Source organism: Mobula birostris, chromosome X (assembly GCF_030028105.1).
Source record: "Mobula birostris isolate sMobBir1 chromosome X, sMobBir1.hap1, whole genome shotgun sequence".
Classification (NCBI taxonomy): Eukaryota; Metazoa; Chordata; class Chondrichthyes; order Myliobatiformes; family Myliobatidae; genus Mobula; species Mobula birostris.
In genome coordinates, this window is record NC_092402.1 from 5928020 (window position 1) to 5950766 (window position 22747).

The 22747-nt window shown below is 51.7% G+C and overlaps 1 protein-coding gene across 1 annotated transcript in view; it reads right to left on the reverse strand.

The window, feature by feature from the left end:
- The window catches only part of LOC140191849 (ATP-citrate synthase-like), a 255506-nt gene that overhangs the window by 72234 nt on the left and 160525 nt on the right, over nt 1-22747 (reverse strand). Inside the window, exons 14-19 of the mRNA XM_072249640.1 lie at nt 19532-19728; nt 11369-11450; nt 9938-10048; nt 8070-8197; nt 3918-4011; nt 1810-1964 (exon numbers count right to left, since the gene is read on the reverse strand). Coding sequence (XP_072105741.1) covers nt 1810-1964; nt 3918-4011; nt 8070-8197; nt 9938-10048; nt 11369-11450; nt 19532-19728 — 767 coding nt within the window. The remainder of the gene's footprint in view (nt 1-1809; nt 1965-3917; nt 4012-8069; nt 8198-9937; nt 10049-11368; nt 11451-19531; nt 19729-22747) is intronic.

A 22747-nucleotide genomic window follows, 5' to 3' on the forward strand; every position in this document is an offset into this window, starting at 1 on the left:
GAAGGGCCGAGATGGCCTGTTTCCGTGCTATAATTGTTATATGGTTATATGGGTGGTGTAGAGGCAGATACATTAGGGACGTTTCAGGGGCATTTCAGTAGACACAGGGGTGAGAGGAAAGTTTAGTTATTTATTGAGATACAGCGCAGTACAGGCACTTCCGGCCTTTCGAGCCGCGCCGCCCAGCAGCACCCCCAATCTAACCCGGGCCTAACCGCGGGACAATTTATGACGGCCAAACAACCTACTAAGCCGGTACGTCTTGGGAACGCGGGAGGAAACCGCAGCACCCGGAGGAAAAGCCTGCACGCGGTCAGCGGGGAGAGCATACAAACTCCTTCCGTTCACAGGAAGGACACGCGGACCTCGTGGAGGCGGATGAGATTAGTTCAGCTGGCCGCCTGACAACCGTTTCACGGACCAAATTCGCCCAGAGCCACCAAGGCGAGGTCAGCCCACGGTCTTACTGAATGGCGGAGGCAGGCTTGATGGGCCAGGTGGCCGACTCCTGCTCCCATTTCTCCCGCTCTTCACTGGTTCAGCGCAACGCCGTGGGCCGAGGGGGCCCGCTCCTGCGTTGGACTGTCCTGCGTTCTACCTTTTAAGCCCCTGAGTGGCACCTATGGGTGGTGAATCTCTGGAACTTGTTGCCACGGGCGGCAGTGGATGCCAAGTCATTGGGTGTATTTAAGGCAGAGATTGATAGGTATCTGAGTAGCCAGGGCATCAAAGGTTATGGTGAGAAGGCAGGGGACTAAATGGGAGAGTGGATCAGCTCATGATAAAATGGCGGAGCAGACTCGATGGGCCGAATGGCTGACTTCTGCTCCTTTGTCTTATGGTCTATGGCACAATGCTACTCATGAAATGGTGGTGGGCAGCCCTACAAGAGAGAGAGACATTGAGAGAGACAGAGAGGGGGGGGAGGGAGAGGGGGGAGAGAGGGGGGAGGAGAGGGGGGGGAGGAGAGGGGGGGGAGGAGAGGGGGGGGAGGAGAGGGGGGGGAGGAGAGGGGGAGAGAGGGGGGGGAGAGAGGGGGGGAGAGAGGGGGGGAGAGAGGGGGGGGAGAGAGGGGGGGGAGAGAGGGGGGGGAGAGAGGGGGGGGAGAGAGGGGGGAGAGAGGGGGGGAGAGAGGGGGGGAGAGAGGGGGGGGAGAGAGGGGGGGAGAGAGGGGGGGAGAGAGGGGGGAGAGAGGGGGGAGAGAGGGGGGAGAGGGGGAGAGGGGAGAGGGGGAGAGGGGGAGAGGGGGAGAGGGGGAGAGGGGGAGAGGGGGAGAGGGGGAGAGGGGGAGAGGGGGAGAGGGGGGAGAGGGGGAGAGGGGGAGAGGGGGAGAGGGGGGAGAGGGGGGAGAGGGGGGAGAGGGGGGAGAGGGGGGAGAGGGAGGAGAGGGGGAGAGGGGGGAGAGGGGGAAGAGGGGGAAGAGGGGGAAGAGGGGGAAGAGGGGGAAGAGGGGGAGGGGGGGGAGAGGGGGAGAGGGAGGGGGAGAGAGAGGGGGAGAGAGAGGGGGAGAGAGAGGGAGAGAGAGGGAGAGAGGGAGAGAGGGAGAGAGGGAGAGAGGGAGAGAGGGAGGAGGGAGAGAGGGAGAGAGGGAGAGAGGGAGAGAGGGAGAGAGGGAGAGAGAGGGAGAGTGATAGAGAGACAGAGAGGGAGACAGAGAGGGAGACAGAGAGAGAGAGACAGAGAGAGAGAGACAGAGAGAGAGAGACAGAGAGAGAGAGACAGAGAGGGATAGATAGATAGATAGATAGATAGATAGATAGAGAGATAAAGAGACCTCATCAGTATGTTAGAACAAGGTAAGCGCCTCACCTTCTCTGGAACCAGAGCAGACCCAGGACGCCTCCCAGGCCCATGTCCTCCTTGAAGATCTCGGTGATGGGCATCCCCGCGTAGATCAGCTCCTGGCCTCTCTCGTCGCAGATGCTGGTCATGAAGGAAGCAGGCTTCCGAATCAAACCCAACTCCTGTTGGCGCAGAAGCGGGGACACGCCCCGGACATCAGAACAGGGCCACATCATCTGCGTTCTGCTCTGCTATCTGAAGAAGGCTCTTCGACAGGTACGAGGAGCTCAGGAAACAGAGGGCCATGCGCCAGGGGAATTCTGGGCAGTCCCTGGGGTAGGGCACACAGTAGGCACAACACTGTGGGCTGAAGGGCCTGTAATGTGCTGTAGGTTGCTATGTTCCAGTCAGTAATGATAGCAACAGCTAGACTCTCCCACCAGGCTGTCAGAATTCTGGTTTATTTTGCTTAAACGATTCAGGAACAGCTTCTTCCCCTCCACCGTCAGATTCTGAACAGACCCATGAACCCACCCGTGAGCACTGCCTCACCATTCCTTCTCTCTTTTGCACTACTCGTTTAATTTAATTTCTTCAGTACATTTTCCTTGCTGTAAGTTACAGACCATTATGCATTGCACTGTAGTGCTGCCGCAAATTGCCTCGAGATTCAGGGGAGAAAATTAGGACGGAGATGGGAGAAACAGTTTTTCCCAGAGAGTGGTGAATCTGTGGAATTCTCTGCCCAGGAAGTGGTTGAGGCTTCCTCACTAAATATATTTAAGATACGGTTAGATAGGTTTTTACATAGTAAGGGAATTAAGGGTTATGGGAAAAGGCAGGGAGATGGAGCTGAGTTTACTGAATGGCGGGACAGGCTCGATGGGCCGGATGGCCTACTCCTGCTCCTATATCTTATGCTCTAAATACAACCAATTTCATGGTATACGCCAACAGTGATATTAAACCCAATTCTGACCAGTTGTGAGTTTTTGCTGGCCATCGCAAGTTTGCATGGTTCGCTCATTATGTGCCGCGTCGTATGATGTGGGAGATCGTGGTCTTCCCACGGCCATGATTGTCCTTGACAATATTTTCTACAGAAGTGGTTTGCCATCGCCGCCTTCTGGGCAGTGACTTTACAAGACGGGCGACCCCCAGCCATTACCAACACTCTTCAGAGATTGTCAGCCTGGCGTCAGTGGTCGCATCACCAGAACTTGTGATCTGCACCGGCTGCTCGTACGACCGTCCACCACCTGCTCCCACGGTTTCACCTGACCCTGATCGGGGGTCGGGGGGGGAGGGAAGCAATCCACTCATTTCATGGTTACTAAGGCACCTATTTTAAATTTTCAGGTGGGCTGATTTTCAAGAGGGCTTATTTATTTATTTTTCAATACATTATGTTATTTATTTTTATTTTATTTAGAGAGATACATCATGGCATGCACGGCTGGGAGGAGATTCCAAAGGAGGTGTGAGGCGCTCCTTTCCTCCACTAGCCTGCAGGTCACCCTTGGGCAAGGTGTAGCACCTGCTTAGCCCCTGATCAGGGTTGGGTGAAACCATGGGAGCAGGTGGTGGACGGTCGTACGAGCAGCCGGTGCAGATCATAAGTCCTGGTGATGTGACCATGGATGCCAGGCAGACAATCTCTGAAGAGTATTGATAATGGCTGGGGATCACCCATCTTGTAAAGTCACTGCCCAGAAGAAGGTGATGGCAAACCACTTCTGTAGATAAAATTTGCCAAGAACGATCACGGTCACGGAAAGACCGTGATCGCCCTCATCATAGCAACAGGGAACATAATGATGATGTCATATTGACACAGCACATAATGACGTTATACGACACGGCACATAACAATGACGTCATATGGCACAACGCATAACGATGTCGTCATAGCGACGCAGCGCATAACGACAATGATGGACTGCCACGTTCTCATACCGCCCGTGTGTATTTAACAACTGAAAACTTAGCTCGCCGAAGATGTTTCTATTATTTGCAAGGTTGGGCCGGCGAGGTGTGGTGGATCGCATCTCAATGAACACCGAGTGCAGACGGATAATTCAGATTATTGGTGGGGGAGGATTCCGAACACAGCGAACGTCCCAGAGAGCACTCACTCTGGCCCAGGAGTAGTCCATTGGCACCGTCGGCGGGGGAACCTCTTGTGCAGGCACGATCGCCCCCTTGGCAATCAGGTCATCGTAAACGCTCCTGCCAAATTAAAGAACCACTCTTCAGACGGGTCTCTACCCGCACGATCCCGCCCAGTTCCCCCCCACCATCTCCCTTCCCGTTAAGGACACCGATCCTATCCCCAGGTGAAGGGTCTTCAGCCGAAAATGGTGACCGTCCATCTCACCGCAAACCCCGCTCCCACCTCGAATTTCTTCCAGCTGTTCGCACCTACGCCGCAGATTCCGATATCTGCCGCCTCAGCGCGCCCCCCCCCCCCCCCCGTGACAGAAGAGCAAGGGTCCATGGAACCCACACTTAATGGTTGGAGTCCATGGCATTTAAAAAAAAAGGGTTGGGACCCCTGCGGTAGAATAAGAGTCACAGAACACTACTGCAGGTCAGAAACAGGTCACTCAGCCATCCAACTCATGCCAGACCAATAATCCGCCCAGCCCCACCCACCAGCACCATCAGCCTCCGCACCCTCCACATCCACATACCTACCCAAATTTCTCTAAAAAGTGAACCCGCATCCCCCACTTCTGCTGGCAGCTCGTTCCACACTCTTAACCCTCCCCCCACTCCCTTGAGTGAAGGAGCTCCCCGCCAAACAGGTTCCCCTGAGACATTTCACCTTTCACCCTTAACCCATGGCCCCCGGTTCTAGTCTCACCTGGCCTCAGTGGAAAAAGCCTGCTTGTATTCACCCCTCCTAACTCTGCAAACCTCAATCAAAAACAAAGGTTGGTGGTGTTGTGGATAGTGTAGAGGATTGCCGAAGATTGCAGAGAGACATTGATAGGTTGCAGAAGTGGGCTGAGAAGTGGCAGATGGAGTTCAACCCGGAGAAGTGTGAGGTGGTACACTTTGGAAGGACAAACTCCAAGGCAGAATACAAAGTAAATGGCAGGATACTTGGTAGTGTGGAGGAGCAGAGGGATCTGGGGGTACATGTCCACAGATCCCTGAAAGTTGCCTCACAGGTAGATAGGGTAGTTAAGAAAGTTTATGGGGTGTTAGCTTTCATAAGTCGAGGGATAGAGTTTAAGAGTCGCGAGGTAATGATGCAGCTCTATAAAACTCTGGTTATGCCACACTTGGAGTACTGTGTCCAGTTCTGGTCGCCTCACTATAGGAAGGATGTGGAACAGCATTGGAAAGGGTACAGAGGGGATTAACCAGGATGCTGCCTGGTTTAGAGAGTATGCATTATGATCAGAGATTATTGGAGTATTGTGTGCAGTTTTGGTCCCCTAATCTGAGGAAAGACATTCTTGCCATAGAGGGGGTGCAAAGAAGGTTCACCAGATTGATTCCTGGGATGGCAGGACTTTCATATGATGAAAGACTGGATCGGCTCGGCTTATACTCGCTGGAATTTAGGAGATTGAGGGGGGATCTTATTGAAACGTTTAAAATCCTAAAGGGATTGGACAGGCTAGATGCAGGAAGAATCTTCCAATGTTGGGGAAGTCCAGAACGAGAGGTCACAGTTTGAGGATAAAGGGGAAGCCTTTTAGGACCGAGATTAGGAAAAACTTCTTCACACAGAGAGTGGTGAATCTGTGGAATTCTCTGCCACAGGAAACAGTTGAGGCCAGTTCCTTGGCTATATTTAAGAGGGAGTTAGATATGGCCCTTGTGGCTAAAGGGATCAGGGGGTATGGAGGGAAGGCTGGTACAGGGTTCTGAGTTGGATGATCAGCCATGATCATACTGAATGGTGGTGCAGGCTCGAAGGGCCGAATGGCCTACACCTGCACATATTTTCTATGTTTCTATGAGATTAAGGGAGCTAGGGCTTTACTCTTTGGAGAGGAGGAGGATGAGAGGAGACATGATACAGGTGTACAAGATAATAAGAGGAATAGATAGAGTGGATAGCCAGCGCCTCTTCCCCAGGGCACCACTGCTCAATACAAGAGGACATGGCTTTAAGGTGAGGGGTGGGAAGTTCAAGGGGGATATTGGAGGAAGGTTTTTTACTCAGAGAGTGATTGGTGCGTGGAATGCACTGCCTGAGTCAGTGGTGGAGGCAGATACACTAGCGACGTTTAAGAGACTACTAGACAGGTACATGGAGGAATTTATGTTGGGGGCTTATATGGGAGGCAGGGTTTGAGGGTTGGCACAATATTGTGGGCCGAAGGGCCTGTACTGTGCTGTACTATTCTATGTTTATATTTCTATGAAATACCTTCCCTGCATTTGGAGATGGATGAAGCCTTGTTTTGCATCTAATATTTCAGTCGTATTTGAATAATATTGTACATATATTGTTCGATTAAGCATTCTTGTTTGCTTAACTAATTCATGCGGGTCATATGTAAAAATATGTTAATTGCATATGTCATGAGGGAACCACATGATTCATGTGCGTCTTTCTTAGAAATAAAAAACAATTAAGGCTGGATTCTCTTGGCTCTCGTGACTCCCGACAGTGTCACAAATCACCAAGCTGTCGTCAGGAGCCTCCAGAAGATCCTCCATATCTTCTGACCAAGAAAGATCTCCAACCATGCCACAACAGACAGGATCTCCCGGTAGCCACCCACCTCGACTCTGCTTCCCATTCCCATTCAGACATGTCCATACATGGCCTCCTCTACTGCCATGATGAGGCCAAACTCAGTTGGAGGAGCAACACCTCATATACCGTCTAGGTAGTCTCCAGCCCCTTGGTATGAACGTAGAATTCTCCAACTTCCGGTAATTCCCTCCCCCTCCCCTCGCCTATCCCTATGTCACTCTGCCCCCTCCCCCAGCTGCCTATCACCTCCCTCATGGTTCTGCCTCCTTCTACTACCCATTGTGTTTTCCCCTATTCCTCCTTCACCTTTCCTGCCTATCACCCCCCTGCCTCCCCTCCGCTACCCCTTTATCTTTCCCCTTACTGGTTTTTCACCTGGAACCTACCAGCCTTCTCCTTCCCACCCTCCCCCATCTTCTTTATAGGGCCTCTGCCCCTTCCCCCTGCAGTCCTGACGAAGGGTCCCGGCCCGAAACGTTGACTGATTGTTTCCATGGATGCTGCTCGACCTGCTGAGTTCCTCCAGCGTGTTGTGAGTGTTGCTCACAATGTGATTATTGTGGGCCGAAGGGCCTGTACTGTGCTGTACTGTGTATGTTCTAAATCTCCTCTCAGTGTTCTACGCTGCAGAGAATAAACTCCCGACCTATTCAGCCTCTCCCCAGAACTCAGGTCCTCGGGCCTTGGCGACGTCCTTGCGAATTTTCTCGCCCTTGCTGCGCTGTTCACTCCCGTCTCCAAGCCTCACCCCCCCTGCTTCTCCGATAGCTAACGCCACCCCCCGCCCCCACCCAACCACCCGCGGCCCGCTGTTGGTTCAGGGTCAACAACAGGTGTTGCTCCCAAGGCTAGCTCTGTCACTCGATGTGCAAGCCGTGCCATGCAGAGAGCAGGCTGTTGCCCGTGCAGCCGGCACCCGCCCCCACCTCCACGCGGGTGATGAGTCAACGGGAGCAGGCTTTTTCCACGGAGAGGCTACAACTAGAAACCATGGGTTAAGGGGAAACTGTTTGTGGGTCTGGGGGTAGGGACCGATACAATTCGGCACCAGTCGCCAGTCAGCGCTGAGCTCGACGTAGGGGACTCCAGCTCCAGATTTCTCCCCCACCCCGTCCAGGTGTTTCCGCCCAGAGCCTTCCTTGTGAGCGGGTGTAGCCGCGAGGCAGCGGGAGGTTTGGGAACAGAGTTTTCCCTCTCCTAGATGAGCTGCCAACCGCTCCCCCTCTGCCTGAAGCGACCGCTTAGCCCGCCTTTGCATGAAGCTTAATAGATTGTGCGGGCACCGTCAAGAAGACACAACATCTCACCCCTAATAGCTTGGTGTATGAAATGTGTCGTATGTTGCTCTCACGATGGCCGTTGGGAGTTGTGCACCTCGTCTTCTTCCCCGCCCCTGCCCCTGCCAAACTGGGCTGACGAGCTTCATCTGCCCGAGGCCGCCCACGCGCACCCACCTCCCCCACAAATAGCCGGCGGAATACCCTGCGCTCGGACTCAGTGCTAAATTTGCCTGCCACCTCCCAACCTCTTGCTGCCTTGGATACCCGAAGGCAAGAGTCCTTACTTGATTGTCTCTCCCAGCTCGTCGAAGTTCCTCGGCACGATGGCCCCGGCCTCCCTCAGGGCCTGGTTCTTCGCCACCGCCGTCTCAGAATTCTCATTAGCACAGGCACCAGCGTGACCAAACTGTACCTGCGTCACCGGGGTGGGGAAGAAAACATCGTTACTTGGACCAGAGACAAGAAATTACTCCCACAGCTCCAAGTGACAGACTTGGCACATCCTGGACTTGGGGTGCACAACGAAATATTAAGCAGCAGATGCACAAAATGCTGGAGGAACTCAGCAGGCCAGGCAGCAACTGTGGAAAAGATCAAACAGCCCACGCTTTGGCTCAAAGTATTAACCTCAGCTGCCAATCTTCAGACCTGAATATGGATTGTAGATTAAATTTACAATGCAGCTCTGGACAATGGGTTCCTAAGAGCCACAGAGCACAGTTAATCAGAAGACCAGACCACGCTAGGTTAAAATCCACATGGGTGTGTGACGGGGTCCTGAATTACCCCTATGAACTGTGCTTTTGAAAAGAGAGAGCGCGCGCTGTGGAACACCTTGTTAAAAAGAGAGAGGAAGAAAGAGAGGGAGAGGCAAAGACTGCTTTGAGATGGTGTCATGGTTTCTCTGCAGCATGTTTATACTTTCTACAAGGACACTCGCAGCTTCCAGGTTCTTACAGAGGAGCTGCTTGATGGACAGCTGGTGTTCAGCACGGGGAGATAAATAGAAGGTCAGCCGTTAGACCTACAGACACATGGTTTTGGACACTGAATGAGCTTTGTTGTGCCCACAGAAAAGGTGGGTTTTGGAGGATTGATCAGTGGCTCTCGCAGTGTGAAAAGGGTGTGACCGGTGGGGAGTTATTCGTGTGTCCAACCCTCACCTGGGTTGATAATTCCACCACAGAAGAACGGTCCCCTTTGTTGTGGTCACAGTCGGTGACTTCGGAGGACAACGGGAAGACTGACAGGCGTCAGCTCACCTGAAGAATCAAATCTCTCCCTCTCTCTCCATCACTACTCAACTCAATACCACGAACTGAACTGAACTTTACTCATCATCGTAAGACTATTTATTTACCCCTAGACTTGAAGAAGCCTAGACGGAGAAGTAACGTTAAAGATCTTTACTCCTCATGTATGTGAAGGATGTAAGAAATAAAGTCAATTCAATTCAAAGTGTTTACAAGGCAGCAACAGGGGTCATAGGTAGAGAGGGGGGCGGGGAGGTCTAACTAGAATGGTTGATCAGATTAACTGCTGGGGGGGGGAAGAAACTTTTAAGATAGTGTGCGGAATTTTTCTTTTTTGTTCTGATAGACCTTGAGCGCTTTCCAGACGGGGGAGTTTGGAAAAGGCAGTTTTCAGGGCGGGGAGTTTTCACAATGACTCCTTTGTCCTGAGCATGTACCAGGCCCTGCAGCGATGGTAGATGGTGAGAGGATGCTGCCCTGGGACATGATGGTCAGGGCTGATGTGAGGACGCTCTCTCAGACGGCAGTACAGAATTGCTACCAGTATGTTCCAGAGAAGATGGAATTTTAGAAAGCATATTGGGCCGATTACACCCCGCCAGGAGAGGTTATTATAAAAACAGAATCAGCACAAGACATACAATCAGGCCATTCGGCCCATCGTGTCTGCTCTGCCATTTCATCATGGCGCTCGGTTAGTCAAGGCGTCAAAGGTGACGGGGAGGAGGCAGGAGAATGGGGGGGGGGTCGAGAGGGATAGTAAATCAGCCATGATGGAATGGGGGAGCAGACTCGACGGGCCGACTGGCCTAATCCTAAGTGTTACAGCTTCATAGCAAATGAATACTTCTCCACCTTTACAGCGAGTTACCAGAGTGTCTACGGCGACCAACGCTTACCTCTGAGGCAAACATTGTCGCACAGGTACCGATGCACCAAATGACGACGGGCTTCGTAATCCTCCTTTCCCTGATGCCCGTGCAGATCTTGTACTCCTCGGTTCCGCCGATCTGGAAGGAGATTCCCATTAGGCGGCTCTTTGGATCCTCAGGCAGCCTGCGGCATTCCAGCTCCCTGGCGACACAGCCCCACCGAGCCCCCCCGCGTGCCAGGACCAAGTGGGAACAATCTGGGCGGCTCTCAGAGTTAAAGAGTCCAGAGTTTCCCAACCCAGGGACCACGGACCCCTTCCCTAATGGTATTGGTCCATGGCACAAAAAGGGCTGGGAACCTCTGATCTACAGAATCAAGTCAGGCTCTTCATCCCAGTACATCAACGTCAAAGTCAAGTCTACTCTCAAAGTACATATCTCAGAGGTTATATAACTGGGGCGCACACAGTACTGTATTTCTCAACGTGGAGCGGAGAGCGAGTTTGTAAATCTGGCAAATGACGTTGGGAACGGGGAGGGTGGAGCACTGCGGGAGGGGTATGGGACAGGTGGCAGAGAGGGGGAGTCAAGGGGTGAATGGACGGGGGAGCAGGTGCCAACACACCGAGCCCCGAGACACCAGGCCAGGTCATTTGGTTCCCGACAATTGTTTTCTTGATCATTACAGGATGCCTTTTAACATGCTCCTGCAGATGTACTATTGAAGGTATCCTGACTGGCTGCCAAACGTACAACTCCGAACATTAGTCTTACAATCAGTGCTCTTCAGCATCAGCGACCCCCGTCAACCCAGGACATGCTCTCTTCTCGCTGCTGCCATCATCAGAGACCCCCACCCACCCAGACCATGCTCCCTTCTCGCTGCTGCCATCAGGAAGGAGGTACAGGAGCCTCAGGACCCACACCACCAGGTTCAGGAGCAGTTATTACCCCTCAACCAACAGGAAGGAGGTACAGGAGCCTCAGGGCCCACACCACCAGGTTCAGGAACAGTTATTACCCCTCACCCAACAGGCTGGACAATACCCCAACACTGAACTGTTCCCGCAACCTCTGGACTCGCTCCCAAGGAGTCTTCATCTTCTCTTCTCGATATTTATTGCTTATTTATTTATTATTATTTTGCTTTATTTGTGCGTACTGTGAATTCCCGCAAGAAAACAACAGCCAGGGTCGTATCTGATGGCGTATATGCACTTTGATAATAAATTTACTCTGAACGCTTTTGAACACTGAATGCTACAGACAGAAGACGTCATCCGGGAATATTTTAGCCCCTTTTCTAGCAGTAAGCCTGATTGTGGCTTTCCACTAAGCCTGGGGACCCCTTGCTAAGTGGTAGTGGCCCACAGCATAGAAAGGTTGGGAACCCCTGCAATAGTCAGTCACTTGGATACGAGTTGAGAAACTGGACTGCTACCCCTCAGGGTTACTCACCTCACCAAGGACAACGATCATTTTAACTCCCGGTGTGTCCTGGTAACGCAAGACATGGTCCATGAACGTGGATCCTGGGTACCTGCCCAAGAGGCGAAAAAGGAAGCCTGTTTATCAGCAAGTCGAAACTAGCGGGGGAGAATCCCGGCGAGCGGCTTACCAAGCAACGCGGCTGGGGAGACCGCGGCGGAAGAGGGGAACCTTCTCGCGGCAGGAGAATCAGCGGAACCACACCGTCCTACAGAGACGCGGTGGCGGGGGGGAGGGGGAGGGAGGCGGACGCTCGCAACGTTTGTGACGGGCGAACCCGTCAGGTGGAAAACGATGTGCAGAAACTTTTCACCGTGTGTAGCATAACCGTTAGCACGAGGCATTGCAGACATCCCACCCTGCAAAAACTCATTTCAGGGAGGTAGCAACCCTATATCCGCCCCCCACCGCCCACTGGCCAACCTCCAAGGGTGTATGTAACACTTTGTTTCGTGATCTTGTCTAATCTGTAAACCAAGTTGGGTACATGCAGAAAATGTGACATTAAAATATGTACTTATATTATAATGGAGTCATTTTTTAATGCTATTACAACTTTAAGCAAGGTTAGTTAGGAAGGTTCAATCGTTAGGTATTAATATTGAAGTAGTAAAATGGATTCAGCAGTGGCTGGATGGGAGACGCCAGAGAGTAGTGGTGGATAACTGTGTGTTAGATTGGAGGACGGTGTCTAGAGGTGTGCCTCAGGGATCTGTACTGGGTCCAATGTTGGTCGTCATATATATTAATGATCTGGATGATGGGGTTGTAAATTGGATTAGTAAGTATGCAGATGATACTAAGATAGGTGGCGTTGTGGATAATGAAGTAGGTTTTCAAAGCTTGCAGAGAGATTTAGGCCAGTTAGAAGAGTGGGCTGAAAGATGGCAGATGGAGTTTAATGCTGAAAAATGTGAGGTGCTACATTTTGGTAGGACTAATCAAAATAGGACATACATGGTAAATGGTTGGGCAGTGAAGAATGCAGTAGAACAGAGGGATCTAGGAATAATGGTGCATAGTTCCCTGAAGGTGGAATCTCATGTGGATAGGGTGGTGAAGAAAGCTTTTGGTTTGCTGGCCTTTATTAATCAGAGCATTGAGTATAGGAGTTGGGATGTAATGTTGAAATTCTATAAGGCATTGTTGAGGCCAAATTTGGAGTATTGTGTACAGTTCTGGTCACCGAATTATAGGAAAGATGTCAATAAAATTGAGAGAATACAGAGGAGATTTACTAAAGTGTTGCCCGGGTTTCATCTCCTAAGTTATAGAGAAAGGTTGAACAAGTTAGGTCTTTATTCTTTGCAGCGTAGAAGGTTGAGGGGGGATTTGATAGAGGTGTTTAAAATTATGAGGGGGATTGATAGAGTTGACGTGGATAGGCTTTTTCCATTGAGAGTGGGGGAGATTCAAACAAGAGGACATGAGTTGAGAGTTAAAGGGCAAAAGTTTAGGGGTAACATGAGGGGGAACTTCTTTACTCAGAGAGAGTGGTAGCTGTGTGGAACGAGCTTCCAGCAGAAGTGGTTGAGGTAGGTTCGATGTTGTCATTTAAAGTTAAATGGGATAGATATATGGACAGGAAAGGAATGGAGGGTTATGGGCTGAGTGCAGGTCGGTGGGACTAGGTGAGAGTAAGAGTTCAGCACGGACTAGAAGGGCCGAGATGGCCTGTTTCCGTGCTGTAATTGTTATATGGTTATAAGTCTACAGGGAGTTTGGCCTCATCACGTAGGACATCAATAGAGTAGCTCCTTAGCAGCTAGCCAGCTAGTTTAAATAACGTTAGCTATGCTAATGAATGAATGACACCTGTTAAACTCACCTCAACATGTCATTTACATTTTAACCCACCATGGGCAATAGAAAAGTCACTATTGCAAACAGTGCAGTGAGCAACACTGTCATTATTTTTGGGGTTGACTGTAAAGTCCGCCCACAGAGAAAACTGATAGGTCTACTTAGCGCGAAGAGAGACCAATCAGGATGCTCGCTCTCCCTCTCAAAAAAGAAATCGATTTCCGGGATATTGTATATACTTTCCGGGCGTCCGGGAGCCGCTATCAATATGCGCGGAAGGCTCCCAGAACTTCCGGGAGAGGTGGGATGTCTGGCATTACAGTGCCAGCGATTCAGGGTTCAATTCCCGCTGCAGGCCATAAGGAGTTGGTGCGTTCTCCACACCCCCACCACCCCCCAGCTGCGTGGCTGTCCTCAGGGTGGCAGATGGAGCATCGGGGGGGGGGGGGAGTGTATGGTCACGCGAAAAGGTACGTTGTGGGCACATTATGTTGCAAGTGTGGTGCCCTCCCACCCCCCTCCAGCCTGTGTTGGTCGTTGACGCAGAGGATGCATTTCATTGTGTGCCCCGACGTGTCTGTGAAGCTGTTTATTTTTAAATCAAAAAGCAAGGAGCTCAGATGAAGACATCAGCCAGGAATCAGGAAGAACATAGGGTGGCAGAGACAGAGTGGATGTGGAGAGGATGTTTCCTATAGTGGGGGAGTCTAGGACCAGAGGACACAGATAGAGTGGATGTGGAGAGGATGTTTCCTATAGTGGGGGAGTCTAGGACCAGAGGGCACAGATAGAGTGGATGTGGAGAGGATGTTTCCTATAGTGGGGGAGTCTAGGACCAGAGGACACAGACAGAGTGGATGTGGAGAGGATGTTTCCTATAGTGAGGGAGTCTAGGACCAGAGGACACAGATAGAGTGGATGTGGAGAGGATGTTTCCTATAGTGGGGGAGTCTAGGACCAGAGGACACAGATAGAGTGGATGTGGAGAGGATGTTTCCTATAGTGGGGGAGTCTAGGACCAGAGGACACAGATAGAGTGGATGTGGAGAGGATGTTTCCTATAGTGGGGGAGTCTAGGACCAGAGGACACAGATAGAGTGGATGTGGAGAGGATGTTTCCTATAGTGGGGGAGTCTAGGACCAGATGACACAGATAGAGTGGATGTGGAGAGGATGTTTCCTATAGTGGGGGAGTCTAGGACCAGAAGACACAGGTAGAGTGGATGTGGAGAGGATGTTTCCTATAGTGGGGGAGTCTAGGACCAGAGGACACAGATAGAGTGGATGTGGAGAGGATGTTTCCTATAGTGGGGGAGTCTAGGACCAGAGGGCACAGATAGAGTGGATGTGGAGAGGATGTTTCCTATAGTGGAGGAGTCTAGGACCAGATGACACAGATAGAGTGGATGTGGAGAGGATGTTTCCTATAGTGGGGGAGTCTAGGACCAGAGGGCAGAGACAGAGTGGATGTGGAGAGGATGTTTCCTATAGTGGGGGAGTCTAGGACCAGATGACACAGATAGAGTGGATGTGGAGAGGATGTTTCCTATAGTGGGGGAGTCTAGGACCAGAGGACACAGATAGAGTGGATGTGGAGAGGATGTTTCCTATAGTGGGGGGAGTCTAGGACCAGAGGGCACAGATAGAGTGGATGTGGAGAGGATGTTTCCTATAGTGGGGGAGTCTAGGACCAGAGGGCACAGATAGAGTGGATGTGGAGAGGATGTTTCCTATAGTGGGGGAGTCTAGGACCAGAGGACACAGACAGAGTGGATGTGGAGAGGATGTTTCCTATAGTGAGGGAGTCTAGGACCAGAGGACACAGATAGAGTGGATGTGGAGAGGATGTTTCCTATAGTGGGGGAGTCTAGGACCAGAGGACACAGATAGAGTGGATGTGGAGAGGATGTTTCCTATAGTGGGGGAGTCTAGGACCAGAGGACACAGATAGAGTGGATGTGGAGAGGATGTTTCCTATAGTGGGGGAGTCTAGGACCAGAGGACACAGATAGAGTGGATGTGGAGAGGATGTTTCCTATAGTGGGGGAGTCTAGGACCAGATGACACAGATAGAGTGGATGTGGAGAGGATGTTTCCTATAGTGGGGGAGTCTAGGACCAGAAGACACAGGTAGAGTGGATGTGGAGAGGATGTTTCCTATAGTGGGGGAGTCTAGGACCAGAGGACACAGATAGAGTGGATGTGGAGAGGATGTTTCCTATAGTGGGGGAGTCTAGGACCAGAGGGCACAGATAGAGTGGATGTGGAGAGGATGTTTCCTATAGTGGAGGAGTCTAGGACCAGATGACACAGATAGAGTGGATGTGGAGAGGATGTTTCCTATAGTGGGGGAGTCTAGGACCAGAGGGCAGAGACAGAGTGGATGTGGAGAGGATGTTTCCTATAGTGGGGGAGTCTAGGACCAGATGACACAGATAGAGTGGATGTGGAGAGGATGTTTCCTATAGTGGGGGAGTCTAGGACCAGAGGACACAGATAGAGTGGATGTGGAGAGGATGTTTCCTATAGTGGGGGGAGTCTAGGACCAGAGGGCACAGATAGAGTGGATGTGGAGAGGATGTTTCCTATAGTGGGGGAGTCTAGGACCAGAGGGCACAGATAGAGTGGATGTGGAGAGGATGTTTCCTATAGTGGGGGAGTCTAGGACCAGAGGACACAGACAGAGTGGATGTGGAGAGGATGTTTCCTATAGTGAGGGAGTCTAGGACCAGAGGACACAGATAGAGTGGATGTGGAGAGGATGTTTCCTATAGTGGGGGAGTCTAGGACCAGAGGACACAGATAGAGTGGATGTGGAGAGGATGTTTCCTATAGTGGGGGAGTCTAGGACCAGAGGACACAGATAGAGTGGATGTGGAGAGGATGTTTCCTATAGTGGGGGAGTCTAGGACCAGAGGACACAGATAGAGTGGATGTGGAGAGGATGTTTCCTATAGTGGGGGAGTCTAGGACCAGATGACACAGATAGAGTGGATGTGGAGAGGATGTTTCCTATAGTGGGGGAGTCTAGGACCAGAAGACACAGGTAGAGTGGATGTGGAGAGGATGTTTCCTATAGTGGGGGAGTCTAGGACCAGAGGACACAGATAGAGTGGATGTGGAGAGGATGTTTCCTATAGTGGGGGAGTCTAGGACCAGAGGGCACAGATAGAGTGGATGTGGAGAGGATGTTTCCTATAGTGGGGGAGTCTAGGACCAGATGACACAGATAGAGTGGATGTGGAGAGGATGTTTCCTATAGTGGGGGAGTCTAGGACCAGAGGGCAGAGACAGAGTGGATGTGGAGAGGATGTTTCCTATAGTGGGGGAGTCTAGGACCAGATGACACAGATAGAGTGGATGTGGAGAGGATGTTTCCTATAGTGGGGGAGTCTAGGACCAGAGGACACAGATAGAGTGGATGTGGAGAGGATGTTTCCTATAGTGGGGGGAGTCTAGGACCAGAGGGCACAGATAGAGTGGATGTGGAGAGGATGTTTCCTATAGTGGGGGAGTCTAGGACCAGAGGACACAGATAGAGTGGATGAGGAGAGGATGTTTCCTATAGTGGGGGAGTCTAGGACCAGAGGACACAGACAGAGTGGATGTGGAGAGGATGTTTCCTACAGTGGGGGAGTCTCGGACCAGAGGGCACAGATAGAATGGATGTGGAGAGGATGTTTCCTATAGTGGGGGAGTCTAGGACCAGAGGGCACAGTTAGAGTGGATGTGGAGAGGATGTTTCCTATAGTGGGGGAGTCTAGGACCAGAGGACACAGATAGAGTGGATGTGGAGAGGATGTTTCCTATAGTGGGGGAGTCTAGGACCAGAAGACACAGATAGAGTGGATGTGGAGAGGATGTTTCCTATAGTGGGGGAGTCTAGGACCAGAGGACACAGATAGAGTGGATGTGGAGAGGATGTTTCCTATAGTGGGGGAGTCTAGGACCAGATGACACAGATAGAGTGGATGTGGAGAGGATGTTTCCTATAGTGGGGGAGTCTAGGACCAGAAGACACAGGTAGAGTGGATGTGGAGAGGATGTTTCCTATAGTGGGGGAGTCTAGGACCAGAAGACACAGATAGAGTGGATGTGGAGAGGATGTTTCCTATAGTGGGGGAGTCTAGGACCAGAGGACACAGACAGAGTGGATGTGGAGAGGATGTTTCCTATAGTGGGGGAGTCTAGGACCAGAGGACACAGACAGAGTGGATGTGGAGAGGATGTTTCCTATAGTGGGGGAGTCTATGACCAGAGGACACAGATAGAGTGGATGTGGAGAGGATGTTTCCTATACTGTGGGAGTCTAGGACCAGAGGACACAGATGGAGTGGATGTGGAGAGGATGTTTCCTGTAGTGAGGGAGTCCAGGATCAGAGGGCACAGATAGAGTGGATGTGGAGAGGATGTTTCCTACAGTGGGGGAGTCTAGGACCAGAGGGCACTGACAGAGAGAGAGCAAATCTGCCACGATGGAATGGCGGATCAGACTCAGTGGGTCGAATGTCCCAATCTGCTCCAATGACTTATGATCCTGAAAGGTCGGCACAACATGGTAGACTGAAGGGCCTGGGCAGTGTTGTCATGGTCTATGGATTATTAAGACGTGCAAGAGCCAGCATAGCGAGTTAGGTGGGGTGGGGGGAACTAAAACGAGACCGAGGCACAGCTGAAGGGACATTTCCGACATTTGTTACATCCTGAAGAAGGGTCTGCTTCCGGCACCCTTCGCCCTCCCTTTGCAGTCTTAATGGAGGGTCTTGGCCCAAAACATCGACCGCTTATTCTTCTGCACAGACGCTGCCTGACCTGCTGAGACCCGCTGTGTGTGTGTGTGTGTGTGTGTGTGTGTGTGTGTGTGTGTGTGTGTGTGTGTGTGAGTGAGAGAGAGAGAGTCTGTGTACGTGTTTTTAAGTATGTGTGCATGTGTGTGCGTGTTGCATGTTGTTCTGGATTTCCAGCGTCTGTAAAATCCCTTGTGTTCGTTGTCGGGTGTGCTGCTCCACAGCCATCCCCCCACCCCCCCCCCCCAGTGACCAGTCTCCGCATCACACCATCCTCCGGTTTTACAATCGCCTTTCATTAAATTGACCAAAATTACTTAAAAACTTAAATACCACAGAAGAGTATTTAATAAGGATTAGTAAATAAGCTGTAACTCATAAAGACAATAGGTTACACAGATGCTGGAAATCCAGAGCAACACACACACACAAACACACAAAATGCTGGCCCCAACTCCCCCTCGTACCCCGTCCATTATTTATTTATATACACACATTATTTCTCTCTCTCCTTTTTCTCCCTCTGTCCCTCTCACTATACCCCTTGAACATTCTCTGGGCTCCCCCCTCCTTGTCTTTCTCCCTAGGCCTCCTGTCCCATGATCCTCTCATATCCCTTTTGCCAATCACCTGTCCAGCTCTTGGCTCCATCCCTCCCCCTCCTGTCTTCTCCTATCATTTCGGATCTCCCCCTCCCCCTTTCAAATCTCTTACTAGCCCTTCCTTCAGTTAGTCCTGACGAAGGGTCTCGGCCCGAAACGTCGACTGTACCTCTTCCTAGAGATGCTGCCTGGCCTGCTGTGTTCACCAGCAACTTTGATGTGAAATGCTGGAGGAACTCAGCAGGTCCGGTGGCACCTGTAGAAATGAATAGACAGCCGACGTTTCAGGCCGAGTCCCTTCATCAGGACCAGAAAGGAAGGGGGAAGAAGGCAGAATAAAAGAGGTGGGATGAGGTGGGGAAGGAGTACAAGCTGACAGGTGATAGGTGAGGGGCAAGGTAGGTGGATAGGGGAGGGGGAAGAGGGTGATGAAGTAAGAAGCTGGGAGGTGATAGGTGGGAAAGGTAAAGGGCTGAAGGAGGAATCTGATTGGGAGAGGAGAGTGGACTGTGGGAGAAAGGGAAGGAGGGAGGGGCACCAGGGGAGGAGATGGGCAGGTGAGGGGAGGAGGTGAGAGGGAGCCCGAATAGAGAATGGAGAAGGGAGAAATGAGCAGAATTTGGGGAAATCGATGTTCCTGCCATCAGGTTGGCGGCTACCCAGGTGGAATATGTTGGTGCTGCTCCTCTGACCTGAGAGTGGCCTCATCCTGGCAGTAGAGGAGGCCACGTCGGAATGGGAATGCGGATTGGATTTAAGTCAGCTGAACGCAAGCTGAGGGATTCCCGAACTGGGATCCACGGACCCTCCAGTTAATGGCAGGAGTCCACAGCATAAAAAAGGTCGGGTAAACCCTCCCCCGGCAATTGAACTGCCAGCTTAACTGGAATCTTCGAGAGGCAAACCCCCACCCCCCCCACCACGAGCTCTCCCCTCCTTACCGGTCGCCGCCGATGGCAACTCCTTCGTAGACGCCGTCGGTGGTTCTGGAGATGATGTTGTTGAGCTCGTTGGACATGCCCCCCGAGCGGGACACGTAGGCCACACTGCCGGGGCGGTAGAGCTTCGAGGCCAGGATGTTGTCCAGCATTCCCCCCGTGTTGCCGATCTTGTAGCAGCCCGGCTTAATGCCGCCGACCTGAAAACCACGACAAAAAAAAAAAAACACGAGACGCAGGTTAGCCCTTGATGTTCGAAGCTCAAAGGTGCGGCGTACGGATACAGAACTGAGATTCAGGTTCATTCATTACACATAGATCCAAACATACAGTGAAACACACTCTTACTGCTAACCACCAACACGTCTTGGGGGAGAGTGAACGTGGAGAGGATGGTTCCTGTAGTGGGGGAGTCTAGGACCAGAGGACACAGATAGAGTGGATGTGGAGAGGATGTTTCCTGTAGTGGGGGAGTCTAGGACCAGAGGACACAGATAGAGTGGATGTGGAGAGGATGTTTCCTGTAGTGTGGGAGTCTAGGACCGGAGGACACAGATAGAGTGGATGTGGAGAGGATGTTTCCTATAGTGGGGGAGTCCAGGACCGGAGAACACAGATAGAGTGGATGTGGAGAGGATGTTTCCTATAGTGGGGGAGTCTAGGACCAGAGGACACAGATAGAGTGGATGTGGAGAGGATGTTTCCTGTAGTGGGGGAGTCTAGGACCAGAGGATACAGATAGAGTGGAAGTGGAGAGGATGTTTCCTATGGTGCGGGAGTCTAGGACCGGAGGACACAGGTAGAGTGGATGTGGAGAGCATGTTTCCTATAGTGGGGGAGTCTAGGACCAGAGGACACAGATAGAGTGGATGTGGAGAGGATGTTTCCAAGAGTGGGGGAGTCCAGGACCAGAGGACACAGATAGAGTGGATGTGGAGAGGATGTTTCCTGTAATGGGAGAGTCTAGGACCAGAGGACACAGATAGAGTGGATGTGGAGAGGATGTTTCCTGTAGTGGGGGAGTCTAGGACCAGAGGATACAGATAGAGTGGATGTGGAGAGGTTGTTTCCTATAGTGGGGGAGTCTAGGACCAGAGGGCACAGATAGAGTGGATGTGGAGAGGATGTTTCCTGTAGTGGGGGAGTCTAGGACCAGAGGATACAGATAGAGTGGATGTGGAGAGGATGTTTCCTATGGTGGGGGAGTCTAGGACCAGAGGACACAGATAGAGTGGATGTGGAGAAGATGTTTCCTATAGTGGGAGAGTCAAGGACCAGAGGACACAGATAGAGTGGATGTGGAGAAGATGTTTCCTATAGTGGGGGAGTCTAGGACCAGAGGACACAGATAGAGTGGAAGTGGAGAGGATGTTTCCTATAGTGGGGGAGTCTAGGACCGGAGGACACAGATGGAGTGGATGTGGAGAGGATGTTTCCTATAGTGGTGGAGTCGAGGACCAGAGGGCACAGATAGAGTGGATGTGGAGAGGATGTTTCCTGTAGTGGGGGAAGTCTAGGACCAGAGGATACAGATAGAGTGGATGTGGAGAGGATGTTTCCTATAGTGGGGGAGTCTAGGACCAGAGGACACAGATAGAGTGGATGTGAAGAGGATGTTTCCTATAGTGGGGGAGTCTAGGACCAGAGGATACAGATAGAGTGGATGTGAAGAGGATGTTTTCTATGGTGGGGGAGTCTAGGACCAGAGGGCACAGATAGAGTGGATGTGGAGAGGTTGTTTCCTATAGTGGGGGAGTCTAGGACCAGAGGGCACAGATAGAGTGGATGTGGAGAGGATGTTTCCTGTAGTGGGGGAGTCTAGGACCAGAGGATACAGATAGAGTGGATGTGGAGAGGATGTTTCCTATGGTGGGGGAGTCTAGGACCAGAGGGCATAGATAGAGTGGATGTGGAGAGGATGTATCCTATAGTGGGGGAGTCAAGGACCAGAGGACACAGATAGAGTGCATGTGGAGAGGATGTTTCCTATAGTGGGGGAGTCTGAGACCAGAGGACACAGACAAAGTGGATGTGGAGAGGATGTTTCCTATAGTGGGGGAGTCTAGGACCAGAGGGCACAGATAGAGTGGATGTGGAGAGGATGTTTCCTATGGTGGGGGAGTCTAGGACCAGAGGGCACAGATAGAGTGGATGTGGAGAGGTTGTTTCCTATAGTGGGGGAGTCTAGGACAAAAGGGCACAGATAGAGTGGATGTGGACAGGATGTTTCCTGTAGTGGGGGAGTCTAGGACCAGAGGAGACAGATAGAGTGGATGTGGAGAGGATGTTTCCTATGGTGGGGGAGTCTAGGACCAGAGGGCATAGATAGAGTGGATGTGAAGAGGATGTTTCCTATGGTGGGGGAGTCTAGGACCAGAGGGCACAGATCGAGTGGATGTGGAGAGGTTGTTTCCTCTAGTGGGGGAGTCTAGGACCAGAGGGCACAGATAGAGTGGATGTGGAGAGGATGTTTCCTATAGTGGGGGAGTCTAGGACCACAGGACACAGATAGAGTGGATGTGGAGAGGATGTTTCCTATAGTGGGGAAGTCTAGGACAAAAGGGCACAGATAGAGTGGATGTGGACAGGATGTTTCCTGTAGTGGGGGAGTCTAGGACCAGAGGAGACAGATAGAGTGGATGTGGAGAGGATGTTTCCTATGGTGGGGGAGTCTAGGACCAGAGGGCATAGATAGAGTGGATGTGAAGAGGATGTTTCCTATGGTGGGGGAGTCTAGGACCAGAGGGCACAGATCGAGTGGATGTGGAGAGGTTGTTTCCTCTAGTGGGGGAGTCTAGGACCAGAGGGCACAGATAGAGTGGATGTGGAGAGGATGTTTCCTATAGTGGGGGAGTCTAGGACCACAGGACACAGATAGAGTGGATGTGGAGAGGATGTTTCCTATAGTGGGGAAGTCTAGGACCAGAGGGCACAGCCTCAGAATACAAGGACGTCCCTTTAGAACACAGCTGAGGAGGAATTTCTTTAGCCAGTGCGTGGTGAATCTGTGGAATTCATTCCCACAGACGGCTGTGGAGGCCAAATCACCGGGGAGAGAGTAGGAGTATGGGGTTGAGAGGGATAGTAAATCAGCCATGATGGAATGGCGGAGCAGACTCGACGGGCTGAATGGCCTCGTTGTGCTCCTGTCTCCGCAGATTGCGGAAAGCAGAGCAGCGGTAGGAAACCCGCGCGGTTCCGGGGAGAACGTACAGACTC